At 36.3% G+C, this 19,597-nt stretch overlaps 4 protein-coding genes across 4 annotated transcripts in view; 2 read left to right on the top strand and 2 right to left on the bottom strand.

The window, feature by feature from the left end:
* Nucleotides 1-4,606, top strand: part of LOC126718585 (uncharacterized) — a 42,275-nt gene extending 37,669 nt beyond the window's left edge. The window contains exon 3 of the mRNA XM_050420875.1: nucleotides 4,228-4,606. The gene's annotated coding sequence lies outside the window, so the exon portion shown is untranslated. The remainder of the gene's footprint in view (nucleotides 1-4,227) is intronic.
* On the top strand, nucleotides 16-3,003 carry LOC126718586 (uncharacterized). The gene is made up of 2 exons (XM_050420877.1): nucleotides 16-1,282; nucleotides 2,688-3,003. The coding sequence occupies exons 1-2, from the start codon at nucleotides 66-68 to the stop codon at nucleotides 2,719-2,721; spliced, it is 1,251 nt and encodes a 416-aa protein (XP_050276834.1). The 5' UTR covers nucleotides 16-65; the 3' UTR covers nucleotides 2,722-3,003.
* A 3,801-nt stretch (nucleotides 4,607-8,407) lies between the features above and the next one.
* Nucleotides 8,408-9,854, bottom strand: LOC126718589 (F-box/LRR-repeat protein At2g40920-like). The gene has a single exon (XM_050420888.1). The coding sequence runs from the start codon at nucleotides 9,726-9,728 to the stop codon at nucleotides 8,628-8,630; it is 1,101 nt and encodes a 366-aa protein (XP_050276845.1). The 5' UTR covers nucleotides 9,729-9,854; the 3' UTR covers nucleotides 8,408-8,627.
* A 2,222-nt stretch (nucleotides 9,855-12,076) lies between these two features.
* LOC126718582 (uncharacterized) lies at nucleotides 12,077-15,849 on the bottom strand. The gene is made up of 4 exons (XM_050420868.1): nucleotides 15,655-15,849; nucleotides 15,500-15,552; nucleotides 14,707-14,820; nucleotides 12,077-14,574 (listed from the first exon to the last, which is right to left on the bottom strand). The coding sequence occupies exon 4, from the start codon at nucleotides 14,564-14,566 to the stop codon at nucleotides 12,374-12,376; it is 2,193 nt and encodes a 730-aa protein (XP_050276825.1). The 5' UTR covers nucleotides 14,567-14,574; nucleotides 14,707-14,820; nucleotides 15,500-15,552; nucleotides 15,655-15,849; the 3' UTR covers nucleotides 12,077-12,373.
* Between the last annotated feature and the right edge of the window lie 3,748 nt (nucleotides 15,850-19,597).

Genomic DNA, 19,597 nt, shown 5'->3' with positions numbered 1-19,597 from the left:
GATAATTAGATATCATATCCAGCCCCGCCGACACACCGCACAAAAGAAACTAGGCAGTTTCAATCATGTCTCTCTTAGGCTGGAGATGTGGTGGGGCGCTGTTGTTGAAGTTAAAGTTGAAGTTGAACACTATAGCTGCTGCTTCTTCTGCTACTGCAAGTGCTAGTACTACTTCTTCTTCCCTCATAAATCTAATCCGCCACAACAGTAAACGTTGCTTATCCTTCGCCAGCAACCATGAAGAAGAAAAAAATTCTCATTCTCAATGTCCTCATCAGCACAGCAGCAGCAGCAAAGCCCGAATCTTGGTACGCGGCCGTAACCGCGGAGATAAAGGTATGGATTTTTATTCTGCAGAGATGCTGAATGAGGGAGGCAGCGTTAACATAGGACCCGCCACTCTTGTTGCCACGGTTCCTTTTGACTATCTTTATGGAAACGATGTTCAATATTGTAAACTCGTCAATGGTTTTCTTTGTTTTCAAAATATGGAAGCTGTAAATATCTTGAATCTCAGCGCTCCCCCACAGAGTTTGGCTCTTTGTAGTCCAGTAAGCAACATTCAATTTAGCGGTTTGGGCTTTGATCCTTTGTCCAACCAATTCAAGTTCCTCAGTTGGCCTAGGGGCAACACAGAATCTCCTAGCATTTTCACGTTTGGTAACTGCAATGGCAACGACAACGGCAACGTAGGAAGTAATAGTTGGAGACAGTTAGCTCCTGAAGAATTCTACGGAGCTGACTTATTATGTAATAAATTTTTTCGTAAAAAAATTGGTGTTTCTGCTAATGGTGCACTGTATTGGCTTACCTATTGGGTTACCAATCGTGACAGACTGCCACCCAAAATAGTGGCATTTGATCTTCACGACGAGATTTTTAGATTAGTCCCTTATCCTGATGGTGCTAAATCAGACTTACGCAACCATGTTGGACATCTTGCTGCGGTTTGTGGACGCTTGGCTTTCATAGAAAAGTTGCAGCCTGACAAATTGAATATTTGGATATTGCAGGAGGACTACCACAATTGCAACTACTCTTGGGTTAAACAAACTATTCGTTTTCCTTTTGATTGGTCTGAACTGAAGCGATGGAGTCGCATTCTTGCCATCAACACTAACACCGATGAGATCTTTCTGGAATTAGATGTTAACCATTGCTCTTTAGTCTGTTATAATACAAAGACAGAAAATATGAAGCGACTTGAAATCACGGGATTGCCTCATTGGTCGGAACCTGTCCATTGCAAATTGGTCGGCATTACCTTCGATGATGAGAGAGGGTAAGTTTCCATTTAATATCCAGGGAGAATTAAGTGGTGTTCAACCAAAAACTGATGGGAAAATTTCATGTAATGGGATCATGTTTGCTTGTTTGTTTATGGTTTGGCTTTAGGAATAAGATCTTGCTGTTTTGCTGCAATAGCATCTAAATGCTCATATGTTTGTATTTAAATTTAAAATATACGATAAACCAATCTAGAATTTAAGGAATTGATATTTTTATGTGAATGTTTTTCTTCATCATGGGCACTTAATTATGATATTTTTGAACTTTCTTGTTTTTGCATACTCTTTTAATTTTTGGGGTTTTATGGTGTATGGTAGTTTTGTGTTCGGGGTTTGAAGTACTCCTCTGTTTTGATGAGTATGTTGTGCAATTGAACTCGATATTACGATATTGAGTTCCACATGGCCTTTTTTTATTTGGAAAAGCCACATCAGAGACTGCCACCATGACGAAACACCCATGAAACTCAATATTAGTGAAGTCAAGTTCCACACAGAACTCGAATATAGCAATATCGAGTTCTAAAAGAGTGGTATTTAGCCATTTTCCCCTTTATTTCTTGCTGTCAAATGTGGGATTGCTAGAACAAAACTTAAGTGAATGCGTTGAAACTTCAGGACCTGCTAGACATAAATTTTTACTTAACCTTTTATTTTGTAGGCTTCTATTCAGTATTTGGTTTTTGAGTTTAAATTGGGTCTGGTCATGGCCCAATTTAAACTCAAAAACCCCAAATCTTATCTCCTCTCCTTTTAGCACTGGAGCTCCACCCTGCCACATACACCGCCGCATACGTTTTGCTGAAGCCTTAAAAATATGTTGGAGCCGTCGTGAGTGTGGTGTCGCGGCCTCAAGGAATATTCTTTTATGATTTGTTTTTTTTCCAAATTTTAGATTTCGAAATATTGATGGGTTTGGGTTGTTTTTTGGATATCAATCACTTGATTTGGTATAGGTTTTTCTGTTTTTTGGTATTTTAATGGGTTCTGATTAGATTCTTAAGTGGTAGCCTAAAAAAGAATCTGATTGTGAGAATATCATAACAGAATTAGAAGTACATTGGCAGATGCTAATGATATACTTGATACAAACTTGGACATAGTTTACTTTAAAAAGACTGGTTATCTTTCTAGATGTTCCAGATTTGTTGGTGAGAATGTCAAACTAGGGTTGATGATAAATAACCAAAAAAAAAGAAAAAAGAGAGAGACTACATTGATGACAGCAAGCATGACTAAAAGTTTCCCATGAGGTTTGATATTTCTATTGCTTTGTTGTGTAGTTGTGCCCTTCGTTTTGTAATGACTTCTTTTCTCAAGACTCAAGTGGGTTTTTAAGTGTTTTTATTGTCTAGATTTTTCTGCTAATGTTGGCTGCAGCTTAATTTGTTTTCCCAGCTGTGATGCAGATAAGGTGGTTTTGAATACTTAAAAGGAAAACTGCCCTACTATCTTGACTGAAATCTTGGAGCATGTGGCTTGAGCTAGTGAACAATCTTTCATCCTATGCCAACATGGAAATGAAGCCTAAAAATCCTGTATTTTGAAAAACAACTGAATCATCAAAACTTTCATATTGTGAATTAGAAACTTTTAGAAAGAACTGTGATAGGTTTTATTTCAAATAAATTTCCAATCCTATGATCCTCTCTTTGTACAATATATCGTGACAAGTTTTATTTCATATGAATGAATTCTAAATTAGAGACCTTTAAATAGAATTGTGACAATTTTATTTTCTAATATATTCCCAAACCTATGTAATGGGTTATATTTCAGATTAAATAGTAGAATTAAAAACTTTTCAATTATTGTATTGAGTACTTATCAATCTTATGATCTTTTAAATATTAAATTGATGGTCCTTTAAATATTAAATTGTGACAGGTTTTATATTACATGGAATAAATGATTAAAGTTTTTTGATACGCATTGATAAAAAATTTAAGTTCTATTTACCTTCTTGTAATCTAAGGATTCCTTCAACAAATTAACATAGAGAAATAATTAGTGGAATTCTATCTTAGTGACATCTTAAGATTCAATAGAGAATAATTGCCACTAGAAAGATCTCTAAAAGATTAGACTGTGAACCTACACAGTGCACACGTACCTAAGTCTCACGTTGCGCCCATTGCGGGAGATCAAAAAGCGAAAAAAAATATAAAAAGGACAAAAAGAGAATTCAAATAAAGGGTACAAAAATCATGTCCTTTTGCTGAATATCCAAGATTGAGTTTAAATTATTTTTTGTTCTTCAAATAATTTGCAATTGCTTGAATGAGAATTGAGTTAAGAATGAAAAATGTTAACTTTGAAATACTTCTGGGGTAGAATGGTTATGGATATTTGTGCATTTTGATGTATTTTTGGATTTTTTTTTGTTTTAATACCAAGTAGACAATAAATACTTTTGGGCTTGATGATTTACTGGAAACTTCAATAGTTGTTGATATGAATAGGTGCTTTTCAATGATTTAGATTTTTTTTTTAATGAGCTTTTGAATCTGGGTGGTATTGTTATATGAGATTGTTGCTCTAGGCATTCTTATATTTAAATTCCTTTCCTTTTTATGTTACTTTCAATTTCATGGCCAGCTTTTTTATTTTTTATTCAAGGATCATTTTACTTTCAAACTGAGGCTGCTTGGGCCTTCCTTATCTTTGGAGATTCACTGGTTGACAATGGCAACAATAACTAGTTGCCAACCAAATTGACTTTGTGCCCATGGACAGAAGCTGTACAAAATTTCTGGTTTTATAAACATTGTTAAGATATAACCTGATGCTTATCCTGCACTTGCAGCTGGCATATCTGGTGGTGAACAAGGAATCATAAGTTTATAACTATTGCATTTGGTGAGTTGTAGTCCCTTGCAATTACTTGTAAATGTTTTATGTTTGTTTTCATAATTAATATGCCTTGTTTTTGGGATAGGTTACTCACGATTCTTCCAGCGAGATAAACTAGTCACAAAATCCCAGGCTTCTTCTATTGCCCTTGCAACTAGTGAGGCTTCTGACATATTGAGTAGGTAACTTGCATGAATTGAAGCAGAATCAATGATAGAAAATGTTGTTGCTGTGCATACTGCTTCAGCAGCTGAAGTTGAGAAGGATATCAGCCCCAGTTTTAAAATGGAGCTTTTCTTTGAGAGGAAAAAGATTTGATGCTGTGGAGAAAAATGCTGAAGAGGAAAGGCATGAATTTCGCATTTCAAAGAGGGGAAAAAAAAAAGTGTAAATAATCATAATCATCAGCAATTGTGAAGGATAGGTTTTGATATGTGTATTGGTCACGTAGTGTGTTAGTTAAATGTTTCCTTCTTCTTTTTTCGAAATTCACAATATATAGCAAATAAAAGCTAATGGTGCTTTGTGAAAAGAGAAATCAAAATAAGCTGAAATACAAGAAAATGCAAAAAAATACATAAGTTTGAAACTTTGACTCACAGTCAGCCAAAAGAAGAAATTGAGAGAGATCATGAGGAGGAGAGAGAAGGTTCCTCTATATCCATATTTCCACCCCCAAACTTCGGAATTGTGAGAATGCATCCTGGTTGAATGGACTTTTGCTCTAAAATTTAATAACAAAAGTGCAGAAAAATGCTTAAAAACAAGAGGTCCAAAACTTAACGTACAGTTAACGAGAAGAAAAAATTGAGAAAAGTCGTGAGAAAGAGAGGAAAGATTCTCTTGTGCCCATATTACCACTTTCTGACTTCAGAATTGTGAGAATGTTAGTTGGCTGAATGGGTTTTTGTTCTGAAGTTTTAGCTATATGAGTAAAATGTGGTTAGCATGTTTTGAATGTAATTGGGGCCTTTTATATTGAGTTTATGGTGCTCTTAGTGACTGGTTTTTGGGTAGGGAGAGGGGCTTTGGACCTCCGTGTTATTTCCATTATTTCGGTGTAGTTTGCTTTATGCTTAGGAAATGGGTTGGTTGCTTTTTACATAATTTTGGAAATAAAGAGGTTTGCTCTAATTGGTTGTCTTTTGTAAGTCATTTTAGATTATTGGAATACTCAACTAAGTGAGTGCTAGCAGTTGGAGATAGCCAATGAGAGCCAATTAAATTTTAAATGCAAAAATGAATTAGGACAGAAACTTAGGGTCACAAACAGCTAGAGCATAGAAGCTTTTTTGAGGTGGAAATTTTGGATACAATACCTCCTCCATTAGTTTGAAATACTAGTGTCCCTTACCCACTTGATAGCCGCTAATGCAAAAGGTTCGAAAGAAACCGACACATACCCTTCAAATTACACTTTCTCAACTTTCCCGATATGCTGCATGGCCTTAGATCATACTTAAAAGAATATAATATAATATAATACATGAATTGACCTGCAAGGAAGTTGAGCTTGACCATATCGGACTCGTAGAAAATGTGTTGTCAAAATGGGTATCAACAATGATTTTGCTCATTCATCATTATAAATAAATAAATTAATCATTCAATCAAGAATAGAGGAGAAGGTAAAGGTTCCTAGTAATCACAAAAGATTTTCCAAATAGGCTACACTATGAGGCCAAAAATATTAACAGTCAAGTTCTTATGTCAGAATAATTTCTATACTATTATGACCCTGCTTCCATCATCCTTGTGTAATCTTGGATTTTCAACTAGCGTCATGTCATTCGTGTAAAATTTTATAAAAGAATTGATGTCATGCAATGCAAACACATCTTTTTTTCCCCTTTTTTTTTGAGAAACCGAAATGCAAACAAATCGATTATCCTCTTTTGAAACTTGAAAAGTGAGAAACCACCACATACCAATAATTCTACTTGCCAGCTTTTGGGATTAAGACTCGAGCTATTAATCTACAAATCAAAATGATAATGATTTGATTTCACGCATAGCACTTCTAGCATACACAGTTTATTTAAGTCACTACAATATGCTAACTTACAAATTGAAATCAAAGAAATAAAAAACAAATTAAAAACGCATGATACTACTAACATGCCCTTAGGGCATGTTTGGTAACTATTTTTTCCCGTTATTTAAGACTAAAAAACGCATTTGACAACCAAGTGAAAACACATGTATGATTTAATGAATCTATCTCATTTAATAAGTTAGCGCCAGAGTTCAAATCCTAATAACAACAAATTTTAGGATTTTCTCTCTTTAACTGATACCATATAACTTTGGGCACAATATAAACTATATAGCATCTAGCTTCTTTAGAAATTTGTAATCACCCTATGTGCTACATTTCATATTTGGATAATAATTTCCATTTGCCTTTTGTAAAAAGTATATAATCTTGTTTCAGCATCATCAAAATTACCAAATAGATTTTCAATTTTTTTTTTCTCAAAAAACTTTTTTTACTTTTTATTTTAATGAACCAAACATGTTTTTGATTTCAAAAATACAAGAAAATTGTTTTTTCTTTCTATTCCTTATCAAAAATAACTGCTTCTGTGAATATTTTGTACTTCTAATTCTACTTTCCAATCATACAATTATTTCAGTCTAAGCAACACAAAAACAAATACAACATGCCATGAAACACATAATGGTCTCTCAAGTAGTTGTTGAGGTAACACCACTGATACTGACAGGGCTGACACTCATATAGTCTAACCGGTCTTACAACAATTGGCTTACAGGAGCCAACTAATTACAGCAAAATGCATAATATTGAATGGTTAAATATGACTTTTCATTGTTATCCCAAAAAATAATTCAAAAATGAAACCATCAATACACTTTGGAAGGAATTCTAAGTATGCTGATGGGTGCTTGCATACTATGAATTCTAGCATTCTAAAGCTCATTTCCATATATATGAGCATGATGGAATTGAACTTTACCATCCTAAAGTTTTGTAACTAGACCTGTTACAGCGAGTTCAAATCCATATATTTGGTCATCAGTTAGTTTTGTAACTAGACCTCTTAAACTTTATTGTGCTAAAAAAATTGGTCTTCACAACCGAAAGAAGTATAAACAGTCCAATGTACATTATATGGCCAAGAGAGAGAGATATTATATTCTTAGTAGAAAGACTACATATGCAATGCCATTTCTATAATTTAGATACTTGATCAAGGTAGTCAAAGGTGAAAGGCAACCTTAAGGTGCCATGGCCTTGTATAGTCCGAGGCATGAGGCGACAAAAAGGCGCTTGCCCGAGTAAAGCGAGGTGCCAAATTCTTAATATATTTATTATACATATAGAACTTAAATCATATGTACCTAGTGTAGTATAATATTATAATGAAGTGTTTTTCAATGTGAAGCATGAAGAAATTAGGTCTATCAATTATTTCAAAAAAGGATTAGCATGGTTTAGGCTCTATCAGTTAGTTCTAACGATAAGTTTTACAACAAGCTTCTATATAACAAAAAGTCTTACAAAAAAATTTGTAAATTAATTTTAACTAACAATAAGTTCTATAACATGCCTTTTGAAATTAATAATCTAAAAATAGGTTTCACAACAAACTTTTATAATAAAATTTAAAAAAAAAAAAAAAAAAAAACTTGAGTCTCTCTCCTTACTCCTTAGCGCCTTTTTCATGGCTTAAGGTGGTCGCCTTGCTCACCTAGGCTCTAAAGGCGCCTCGCCTTAGAGCCTTTGAGGTGCCTTAGAGCCTTTGAGGTGCCTAAGACATTTCCATTTGATGAATCAAGCTTGCTGCTTGGAGGAGTTGACAGACTCAATCACCCACCTAGTGATAATGAGGCAACACTCTTCTCAAACATGTGCATGATATCCAAAGAAAATTTTAGAGCAATTCTTGTGGGCCTTTGCATAAATACGTTGAATAAAATTAGGAATTAGAGTGTAGATTTTGCTGGTTGTAAAGTTATTTTCTTTTGGCATTGTGTTGTTAGAGCAGCATAGGCACACTATCTATCGAAATCTGATCTGGTTGTGTGTTAGGATTTATAACTAATGTTGATCTTTTTGAATTAATGAAAGCATTATGATCCAGTTTCAATCATAATGCATGATATTGTATGACAATATTGTCATTATGAAAAAAGTCATCAAACTACTATATCGACTAGATTGGACACGGTTCTAGTGTACTCAGCTTGTCTACGCCTGTTTCTAATCACTGAATACTTTATTAAACAACATAATTAACAGATTGACATCAAACATCTTTTTTTTTTTAATTGACAGATTGCATCAAATATCTAGAAAGAAAGGCATTTGACAAAAACAAAAACAAAAAAATACAAACAAACAAAAACGTACCATTCTCTACTCTTTCCTTCCTGCCCTCTTGCAAATCTCGATAGATTTTGCGGTTCAACTACTGCCCCATTTCTAAGACATTCACTACTAACTTGAATTGAGTTTAAGGTTCAACAACTGCCCCGTTCTGAGGTTCTACCATAAAGAGAAATGCTTCTGATATTTTGAGGACCACCCGAATAAACCCACTCAGGCAAACCGATAATTTCAACCTTCTTGAAACAATGTCCCTCCGTATTATAGAAAAGCAGCCACGCAGGGCTCTTACTCAAAGAAAGCGGCTTTAGCAATATCTCCCCCGTTGGGATAGTCCCAATAGGAACAGGTTGACCACAGTCGCTCCACTCAAATGGAAAGAGTATAGTCTTCATAACCCACACATGATTGTGGTAATCCTTTAGTATCCACAACTGCAACATGCAATCAGCCTCAACTCCGCTATATACGTCAGCTACCAAGGCCAAGCACCCATCAAGCTCAACTAACCGTTCAAATTCCAAACGGAACGATGCAGAGTTTTTTTTTTTGAAGTCATGGGGAAGTGGGATAAGTCTAAAATTCTCATCTTTGAGATCAAAAGCCACAATGGAATCCCCATACTGTGTTAACCAATGTATTGCACCATTAACACAAACACTACTTTTCCCACCAATACCACACTTGGTAGAATCAACAGGCGGCGGCACATGATTTACCTCTCTCCACGACATGTTGCTGCCAATTGTCAAAACCGTGCACACCATATTAATAACTCTAGGAATTGATTGTGGAATGGATTCTGTCCATTTAACACGGAGGACTTTGTGGAGTTTGGTTGAAGGGTCGAAGCCAAAATGGGTTCTAACCTCCCAAGTAATAGTTGTAGTTGTAGGGAGGGGAGGATCAAGAGGAAGAGTGAGAGATTGTTGAGTGGTGGGGTTATAGGTGAGAAGATGGATGTCATTGTAATGGGGATATTCAGGGTGGTGAAGGAGAAAGAAACTGTTGAAATATTGGGAAGAGGTGAGACCAAAGGAATGGGAAGGGAGTGAGAAGAGTGGGGTGGGAGATCCCACAGAGAGTGGTTTGATTAATGGGATGGAGAAAAATTGTTGGTGACATGTGTCTTTGTTGATGGCCGAAATAAGGAGGTTGGTGTTATCGGATTTGAATGTGCATAGTTGACGAAAGTGCAAGGATCTGCAACCGCTTCTCAAACGCATCAACCACATACCTACTTGCTGCTGCCGCTGCCGCTGCCGCCGCCGCCGCCAGTCTCTCTCTATCTCATTCAAGAGGCAGGATAGGTTTTGGATTGAGTTGAGGTTGAGAAGCCTACATCTCTTTTTTACTTTTCCTTCGTCTCTTTCTTTTTCCTCTTCTTTTTCTTTTATTTATTTTTTTTATCTTGAAAAAAAAAATTGTCAATTTTTACATTTACATTTTCATTCTCACATGGGTCTTGCCCCTCTTAACAAAAAAAAAAAATGGGTCTTGCCCCTAAGTAGACATGGCAAGGGTCGGGTTCGAGTCCGGTTAAATGAGTTGCGGGTTAAAATTGGTCATTTTAAGCGAATTAAAAAAATGTTCGGATTAATCGGGTTGCAAGTCAGTCAGGTTGACCCGTATTTTCCACATAAATATTTTTTTTTTTATAAAGAAAACATGTATTTGCCATTTAGAAAGTCATGTAGCACATTACTTGATGTAAAATGCAATACTTTGAATTCACCACTTATACCAAAAATGAACTCAGTTAAACTTATTAATACTTATTAAATAATTTTAAAAATTATACAAATCCTAACATTGCTATCTAAAATAAAATAACGCCAAGATAAGTAAAACAAATATACAAATTTTATTTCTACACAATATCAATATCCCAAAATATAAAACAAAATTACAAATGACTTATTGGATAAATCATTTGACAAAGAATAAAAACATATAAGAAATTTACAATTTTGAAAATTAATTTTATAATCTATTATCAATTGTGGTCAACACTCTATTTTAATTTGAGATATACATTAAAGTTTTATTGTTTACTTATTTATATATGGTCTCTTTTATAAATATCATATCGTATTAAAAGACTTGGTCAATTAGTTCAAATGATTTCACTTTTCAATCCTCGTGGGCCCTACCCATATCTTTAGAGATTTTAGGGTTTAAAAGTTTCTCATAACATGGATGGGTTCAAAAAGTGTATCAAAAAGCATTTGATTTATCACATTTTAACCTACTTTTCAAAAAAAAAAAAAAAAGAATTAATCTAACCTCTTCCTCAAAGGAGGGCAACGGCGTCACCGACGGTAGCTAGGGCTTGGGTTTGTTCAATCACTCTCTCCCCTTCTCTCTTTCGTGGCTTTGTGGATCAGATTGCAAATGAGTTTTAATTTGGATTAGATTGTAATTTTTTAATAAAAAGAAATGCCAAGTCACTAAAAAAATGACATTTCATTAACCACATAAATAACACTACTAATAAAATGACTTATATTACTTATTTTGAAACCAATTGTGCTCTCTTGAAACTTGAGATATCAATGACACACACATGGTAAGTTTGAGGGACCAATATTATAGGTTTTTTTTTTTTTTTTTTTTTTTGGATATCAACGATCAATATGGTTTTAACCATGGCTACCTCGGTTCAGGTTTTTTTTTTTTTTTTTTTTTTCCTCTTTGGCAGTGATGGTTTTGTTGTGTGGTGCTATGTGGTGTAACGCTAATGGTTGGGCGGTGGTGGTTTCACTGGTTTGCAATCTAGTTATTGATTTTTTTTTTTTTTTTTTATTGCTAGTGTGTATGAAAAAAATAGTATTATTTTAATTTATTTTATTTTTAAATAAAGAATGTCATGGAGAACGTGTTGTAAAGTTATGTAAAATAAATAAAGTGACTTCTCAGTGAGCTAGGTTTTTTGTTTTTTTTTTTTTTTTTTTCTCGCATACGTGGGTTGAACGTTGTTATAGACAGTAGCCTCATCACATGTGCTTTGCATGTGTAATGAGGTTTTTTTTTTTTTTTTTTTGGTTTGGTGAAAACAATGGGCTTAGTGCTATTTTATAGCAAAAAAAAAATATATCTTTATTTTTTTTTTTTTTTTGAGAATCTAATTTATAAATGGATAAAGTAATTTGATAATCAACAGGAAAATGACCCTAAACTTTTAGGCAATGTTTTAGTGGGAGTTAAAATTGCATTTTTACCGGATTGTCTTTTAGTTTTGTTTCTTCTTAAACATAGCGGTGTAAGGTCATATTTGAACTAAAAAATGAGGAATCCAAACAGAGGAAGCCTTTTAAATAATAGAATGGATGATGTAACTTTGGATCGATATTATTTTGTAGGACAACAGTATTTGCATCAACTTAGAATTCTGAATTCATGAAGCCCAGGTTCTTAAAGGAGGTGAGTGTTTTCTTCCTTCAGCTCTAGGGTGGAGTGTCATTCTTTCAAACATCAAGAGAGGAGAGTGTAATTACCCCCCCCCCCCCCCCCCCCCCCCCACACACACACACACCAAAAAAAAGGAAAAAAAAAAAGGGTAAATAATTGAAATATCATGAGATATGCTGACTTCCTCAAAAACTTGTCAGTCTTAAACTAACAGTCAATTTCAAAACAATATTCATGCCACCAATGCAATGTCCTGATATTTTGAAGCAGCACACAAGTTCGGTCTAATCTATTGAACTCAAGTTCAAGTTTTTAAAAACCTAGTTAAAATCATAAAATAGAAAAGATAATAATGCATTAGACATAATCCATAGAACCTAAGTAAATTAGGATAGATAATGAAAATTACCAACACTACTAAAATATATGATTGTCTAGCTAAAAAGGAGAATAACAAAATAAAATAAAATTAGTCCAGCACTAAAAGTTCTGGATCACCTGCACTGCAAATCTCTGATTCCATCATAGCCCTTAAATTCAAGGTTCCATCTCCCTCCAAGAAACCTCTGAAACTTGTCTCCAGGGGTCGACTTATGTGTGTTAGACCATCCTCAACTGAGAGCAGTGCCGGAACTGGTGATCCATAGTTACTCACATCCCAATGCACAGTTTCTGGCATAACATAGCCATTCCTTTTAAACTTCTCCCTCATTGCTTCATAGTTACTGCTCCTGCCACAAACAAAAGAGCTACAACAGCCTTCATATTGCCATATCTTTCTAAAATCAAGGCGTGTACCATCAAACACAAAAACCCTTTTAATCATATCCTGTTTGCTCACATTCAAGTTGATTGCAGTTTCCAAAATTTTATCCAAGAATGATATTAGCCGCAGTCTCCATTGTTTAGTATCGTTATCATCTCCTTTTGGGCTCACAACATTATTTAGTCTACAAAAATTTATCCTTGATCCAAGATCATCCCCTTCGATGCTCACAATCTCAGGATTATCACCATACCTAAGGAGCTTTCCCTTCCAAGGGTTTGCACAGAGTTCAGAAGTCATCAATGTAAAGCCACAGCAGAATCCATGCATGCAGTCATTCATATTAAAAGTTGAAATGCAGTTGACAAATTTGCCATTCTTAGAGAAAGTATCTAGCATTCTTTTCCATTGCCGTTCAGCAACTTCAAGACCATTAACATATTGAAGAAGATTTAATATCTCATGTGGAAGTAAATTGTTGGCAGTGGTTTTTGGCAGTTCAGAGCACTGCACATTCTGAAGGTACTGCAAAAACCTTTCACGGTCATGTTTATAGAATGCCCGCTTGTAAGTTTTCAAGGCAACAGATGAGATTCGATCATATTGAAGCAAGTTCCATTGATTGGCACTCATGTAAATTTCTGGCAACTCTAGGGCTTTCCGAAGTGGGACAAGAACTTCTTTTTGTAATCGATTCCGAACCCTGTAAACATAGTGAGATTCATTGATCCCTTTGTATTCAGGACAAGAATCATATGGGAAAAGCCTCCTGGCAACACTTCCACAAATTAAAGTTGAATAATCATAAGAAGAGTAAAGAGAAGGGCACCATTTTGAGGCCATACTAATTTTTTCTGTCCGCCCAGTATTCAAGTGCTCAAGATCAGCCTTAAGTAGCTCGGCAAAGAGATCAGAAATCCGATCATACAAAAAGCGGTACTTTGGATCAGAGTTGTACCACTCAATGGCTTTTATTGCCATCATATTTCTTTTCTCCTTTCTCTTTGTAGCCTTCTCTTTCTTAGCATTCATCTTATCCTTCACAGCCTTCATTCTCTTCTCAAAGGCCTTTTTTACCATCATTTTTCTGTTCTCCATTCTCAAATATGATGCCTTTTCTTTCTTAGTCTTTGTCCAATCCTTCACAGCCTTCATATTTTGCTTTCTCCTTGTAAGTATTTTCCTTCTCATAAATTGCTTTATCCGTCCTTTGCATGTCATAGTTTTGTTAGTTCTCTGTGCATGTTCTTTAATACTCCTACCCAAAATTAGGTTGATCCTTTTAAGTTCTACCCTGTCCCTGATGACAGCATGACCTTGAAGTATCGGGGTGCCACTATTGACAATCCGACAGAGGATTTCCAGCAAGTCTTTCAAGCACCCAACTTTGGCAAATGTTTTCAAATTGCATGCTAACGTTTTAGGGTGGTATTGGTGGAGCCACATAGCTGCCATAAAGAACTCCTCTCTTCTTTGGTTTCTAAAATAATTAGTGCTCCTCAAGAGGCAAATAAGTTTGAGAGTAGTATGCTGACAGTGGTACCAAGACATCTCCAAAGAGTGCAGCAGATCATCTAATGATTTCTTGTATATGCAGTTTGCATAAAATTGAACGCAAGGATTTTTTTCTACACCGACAGGTGTCAGCCGAAATTTGTTTTCATCAAAGAAAAGGCCTTTACTTGGAACCACAGTAACTGTTGAATGAGGGATTTCTGGAGGCCCAAGAAGTTGAAATGGAGTAGGGTTTAATTCTGCAGAGCTAGGACAAGATAAACAACACCTTAAAGACAATGCACCAGAAATGTTTCTTAAACCAGAACCAGTCCACCTGGCTGCAGTAGCTCCAGTCCTTTTGATAGAGATGTGAAAGAGTGAAAAGCCAAGGCGACTCATATTACTACCTGAAGAGAATTAGTTTAAGATCAAGAGACATAGAATCAGATATAAAAGGAAAATGCTAGATGACAATAAAACTAACATAATATCACAGTATGAGTCTGATAAGTGTGATAGACAATTCCACCACCACAAACCTTCCAAAAGAAGACGAGAGCCAAGCTACCAACTGGAATCCACTGTAGACTTGATTGTTGAGTTCATTAAGGTTGCAATAGAGAATTTTTTTAAAATCTCCACTTGACATCCACCTGCACCAAAACGATTCAGATATATAATTTTTAAATTTGTAATTTCTATATCAATATATAATCTTTTCGTTCCTTATCACTTTATAATCAGTTGTTTAGATCTCTCACTGTGGACTTTTTAGCCTTTAGTTCTTATAAATTAATTGTGTAAGTCAGCTACTTAGTCACTGCCATCAGTGTTTGTTTTTGACACCTACAAAAATGTTTATTTTCAGATTTGTAGGCATAATTTATGTTTATTTTGGGTTTTAAAAATAACTAACAACAATCAAAATGTTTTAAAAATATATCTAAAATTATAATAGTGCCAAAAAAAAAAAAAAATTGTTCTGCTGGATAACATTATATTTATGAATTATATAAATAAATAAATAAATAATTAAAGACATAAAAACATACAAATTTATTAATAATAACAACTAACAAGAAACAATCTTAACTAAACCAACCCAAACTCTAATTATTATTATTTTTAATCCGAGAGAGAGTGAGACTAACTAGTCCAGAACAATCGGTCTCCTATCCAAACCAAGTATTTGACCACTCAGTCAATACTCAATACCTAGCGAGAGAGAGAGATGGAGTTTTCCGGAAAAAACAAAAAAGAAAAAAAAAGAAAAAAGGAAACAGTGAAGAGTGCGATTGTGCGAGTGAGAGAGGGAAAGTAAAAAATACTCACATTAGGTCGCCGTTCGCTGTGGGTCGCCGATATAAGGCCGGCAGTCATCTTCACTGAAGCATTTTATCGAACATATAGATGTATATGTCAGTTTTTAAAAACACAAAGCAAAACAAAACACATCTCTGTAAAAAGAAAAAAAAAGGAGAGAAGACCTTCCTGCAACGTCAGGTGTTGGAAGCGGTGATAAAACTTCCGGCGTTGGGGGTTGGAGACAATGAGAAGGAGAGACGAGATGCCAAAGGCATTGTATCTGAATTGTATCTCCACGTACAAAGTGCTTCAACGTTCTTTCAGTAACATTATTTGTATTTTTAGAAATATGCGTGGATAAAAAAGTTCATAGACATGTAAGTTAGGGATGGCAATTTTTCCCCGCCCTGCTTGACCCGCCCCTCCCCGCTTCGCCCCGTGTGAGTTTTCCCCGCCCCGCAAAGGTGGTGGGGCGGGGATGGGGCGAGATTTTAGACCCACACCACGGGGCGGGGCGGGGATGGGTTTACACTTTTTAGACCCACCCCGCCCCGCCCCGCCCCATCCCCACCCCGCCCCGCCCCGCAATAATAAGGGTTAAATTGTAATTTTATTGTATCCTAAAACCCTACTATTTAAACAAAAATATCATCAACTTATTTTATTCTACCTAACGTGGCTCTACCTCTTTTTTCTCTCTAGCAAAGTTGGAAATAAGGTACCAATTTTAACTTCTTCTTTTTTTTTGTCTTTATTGGAAACAAATTTATATACTATTGAATTGATGATTTCATTCATAATTCATACGGTCTTTCTCAACTTACTTTTCATCATGTACATAATATAATTTTTTTTAATGAGTTACGGGTCTGTGGCTCTAAATATGTGTCTGAGTAATTGTTTTTGTAATTTTGTGTGGGCATTTGGCTGCTTAACAACACTGTTTCTTTAAGCTTGTTAAAATTTTATTTTATCATGTTATGAGATTTTTGTTGTGATATTGTCTTGTTAAACATTAAGATAATATTATTTAGTTTTTGCTAAAAATTAGTTTAATTTGATAGGATAAATTTATTTATAATTTCAAGTATATTTTTATTATTGAAACATGTCATTTTATTTGAAAAATGGTAATAGTTGTAGGGAAAATTAACAAGAAATAAAGTTTTACGGTGTAGGGTGGGGCTTCGCGGGTCTTCGTGGGGCCTTAAGGGGCGGGGATGGGGCAAGAAATTTTCCCCATCATGCGGGGCGGGGCGGGGATGGGGCAAGAAAAATCCATGCGGAGCGGGGGCGAAGATCTCATCCTTCGGCCCCGCCCCGCCCCATTGCCATCCCTAATGTAAGTAATGTTGTGTAAAAATTAAAAATATGTGTTTAAATATATGTACCAAATTGGCCCATAGATCATACAAGTTTTTTTTTTTTTTTTTTAAGAATCATATAGAATACAAGCTAGGAACCAATGGTATAAGGAGAAATCATAAAGTATATAATAAAAGTTGGGCTTAGAAGCCGGTTACACTAAATGGCTGTACTAAATTGCATACATTTTTTTAGAATTTTAAAAAAATTAATATAATTTTTTTTTGGTACTCATCTTCTTCTCTTATAATTTCTAAATGGACAAAATTCTTAATTTGATTATAATCCAAACTCTTCATTTAATTTTTTTATTATTATAATTTATAAGTTGATAAAAAATTTTAATTTGATTATAATTCAAACTCTTCATCTAATCCTTTTTTTTATTTAAATTATATTACTTCGTGTAAAAAAAAAAAAAAACAGCAACGTATTTGTAGGGTCCGATTTTTCTGATCCGGCCCAAGATGCGTGGGACTTTAGACCAGCGAACCCGGTACAATGAATTTGTAGAGAGTGGGCCAAAGAGCTAGGCTTTGGTGTATGGATAACAGTTGTCATGGTATTTTACTCAATAGGATGAGATGGATTGAGTTCATCTGGGAGAATTGGCCCTCGGTACAGTTCCGAGAGCCCTTTCTGGTCCCTCTTGTGTGTTAGGGGGTCTTCGCCCCGCCTCCTCTACATCCCTTTACTCCCCTTTTATAATAGTTTCCTTCCTCCTGGATGGGGTCCCTAAGGTAAGTACTTGTCCCATCAGCCCTTCCCTCCAGTTGTTAGGAGTGGTTGTAAGGACAGAAAAGTGTGGCCGTGTCAAGCACAAGGCACTGAATGTAATAATGACAACCTTTCCTTTAAACACTTTCGTTGTCCTTTTCTGTTTTAGTACTTTTCTCGCTTCGTGGAATGATAGGGAGTGTTACTACCGATGGCAGGTTACCTCCTCCATCCTCAGCTACACTGTGTCGAGTAGGGCTCTCCCCATGGCCGAGGAAGGGCTTTTCCTCCCTGCGACCGAGGAGGAATTTTTCCTTTGGGCTGGGCCTTTGGCCTAATATAGACATCAACATGGGCCAAATGGTCTTTTACCCCCTACAATAGCCCATCAAAATCCTGCTGTCCGACTCCTCAAGTGAAGAGGAGGGTTTTGGTGACATCGGGCCTCCGTCTCGGCTTGCCACGTCAGGCCCTCCACTAAAGGCCAGAGCCTCTTCGTTTGCTTAAGGCGCGTTTCCGGCTGTGAGACATTCTTTTAACCTATCCAAGCCGCGTCCCTGTTGCTTCGGTATACGAGGCGTGCTTTAATAAGGGTCCCTTCACGAGGTGACATAAATTCAACGGTTGAAGATCACTTTGGAAATTGAGCGAGATTTATTTCGCCCGTAATTCCTTTTTGGAGATTTGGGTGAATTGATTGCCACCAGGTTTGCCTCCTATATAAGAAGCACGGTGGGAGGTCATTCCCTTTATTTACAGACCCTTTGAGCTTTTCAGATTCCTAACTCTCCAATTGTTCCCAAAGTCCCCATTACCAGTGTGACTGAGCTTTAAGAGGTGGAATGGTTAAGGCTAGGGTGAGGGTGAAGGAACCACATCCTCTTCAGAAACCTTGGGTATTTTTGAGATTTAGAATGGCCCGGTTAAGGCAAGGGAGACAAAGACTCAAGACATTTCTTCTCCTCAATATGGCAAGAAAGGAGCCTTTTCTTCCTTCAGCCAAAATCCGAAGCAGGTGAAGGTCGCATCAGATTTTTGGTGCGACAGCACTAGGACTTCCATCCGGTGCCGTGTGTTATGCACGTGAGGGCCTGGACTTCCCATCCTGGTACCATCCGTGCTTGCTCGATTGCTGCTAGAACGATACTTGCTTGATTGCTACTAGAGTAGGTATGGGGATTTGGCATCCTCGCTTCTTCCTCTCTTCCATCACTGGTACCATCTAGACTTGCCTAGTCGCTGCTAGAGCAAGGTTGTGGACCAAGTGCCTCTGCTTCTTCTTCTCTTCCATCATTGGTGCCACCCAGGCTTGCTTAGTTGCTACTAGAGCAAAATTGAAGGATCTATCGTTCCCATGTATTCCTTTTTTTTTTTTTTAGTTAGCTTATGACATAGACTTGTCTAAACCCTTTTATATATATTGTACTATCTCTTTATCTAATAAAAGATGATTTTATCGCATTTTATGTATCCTTTCTTTTCTGCGATAATTATTTTGTGAATGAATGTGCTGGTGTCTCTTCTTTCGAACCGTATTTAGAACCAATGCTCTTGTCGGTAAAGAGTTACTACTTTAAGCTTATCAAAACCCACGAGCACAACAATGCCGACTTTAAATAGGTTAACTATATAGGACTAACCGGGATAACAGCCGAGGGGTGACTGCCTGAGGACGTGTAATCTAAAATAGGCTGTCCGAGAGGGCCGCTGGGTACTAGGGTTCTTTTCCGCGTTTTCAATGATATTCATAGTTTTAACTTGTTTTAGGTGTCTGGTTCGAGGACCGAGGCATAACTATACCTGGTCTAAACACTCAGAGAGACACCATTGTGTGTTAGTTCCCATAAGGCCGGGGGGCCGAGGACCATACGAGACCTTCATTCCGCCTAGGACTTAGGTCTTTCTTGAAGTTGCTAGTTTCCCTATAGGTTTGAATCCGAGGACCATGCAAGACCTTGGTCTTGTCTAGCACTTGGGCTCTAGGAGTGTCTAGTTTCCCTATAGGTTTGAGTCCGAGAACCATGCAAGATCTTGGTTCTGTCT

The sequence above is a fragment of the Quercus robur genome, chromosome 3, assembly GCF_932294415.1.
Source record: "Quercus robur chromosome 3, dhQueRobu3.1, whole genome shotgun sequence".
Taxonomy (NCBI): Eukaryota; Viridiplantae; Streptophyta; class Magnoliopsida; order Fagales; family Fagaceae; genus Quercus; species Quercus robur.
The sequence above is the reverse complement of the archived record's forward strand: the minus strand, read 5'-3'. Positions and strand labels throughout refer to the sequence as shown.

Coding starts and splice junctions, on each gene's coding strand:
- LOC126718586 (XM_050420877.1), top strand. CDS start 66: ATGTCTCTCTTAGGCTGGAGATGTGGTGGGGCGCTGTTGTTGAAGTTA. Junction 1,283..2,687: donor ACCTTCGATGATGAGAGAGG/GTAAGTTTCCAT, acceptor TTGTTTTCCCAG/CTGTGATGCAGATAAGGTGG.
- LOC126718589 (XM_050420888.1), bottom strand. CDS start 9,728: ATGTGGTTGATGCGTTTGAGAAGCGGTTGCAGATCCTTGCACTTTCGT.
- LOC126718582 (XM_050420868.1), bottom strand. CDS start 14,566: ATGAGTCGCCTTGGCTTTTCACTCTTTCACATCTCTATCAAAAGGACT.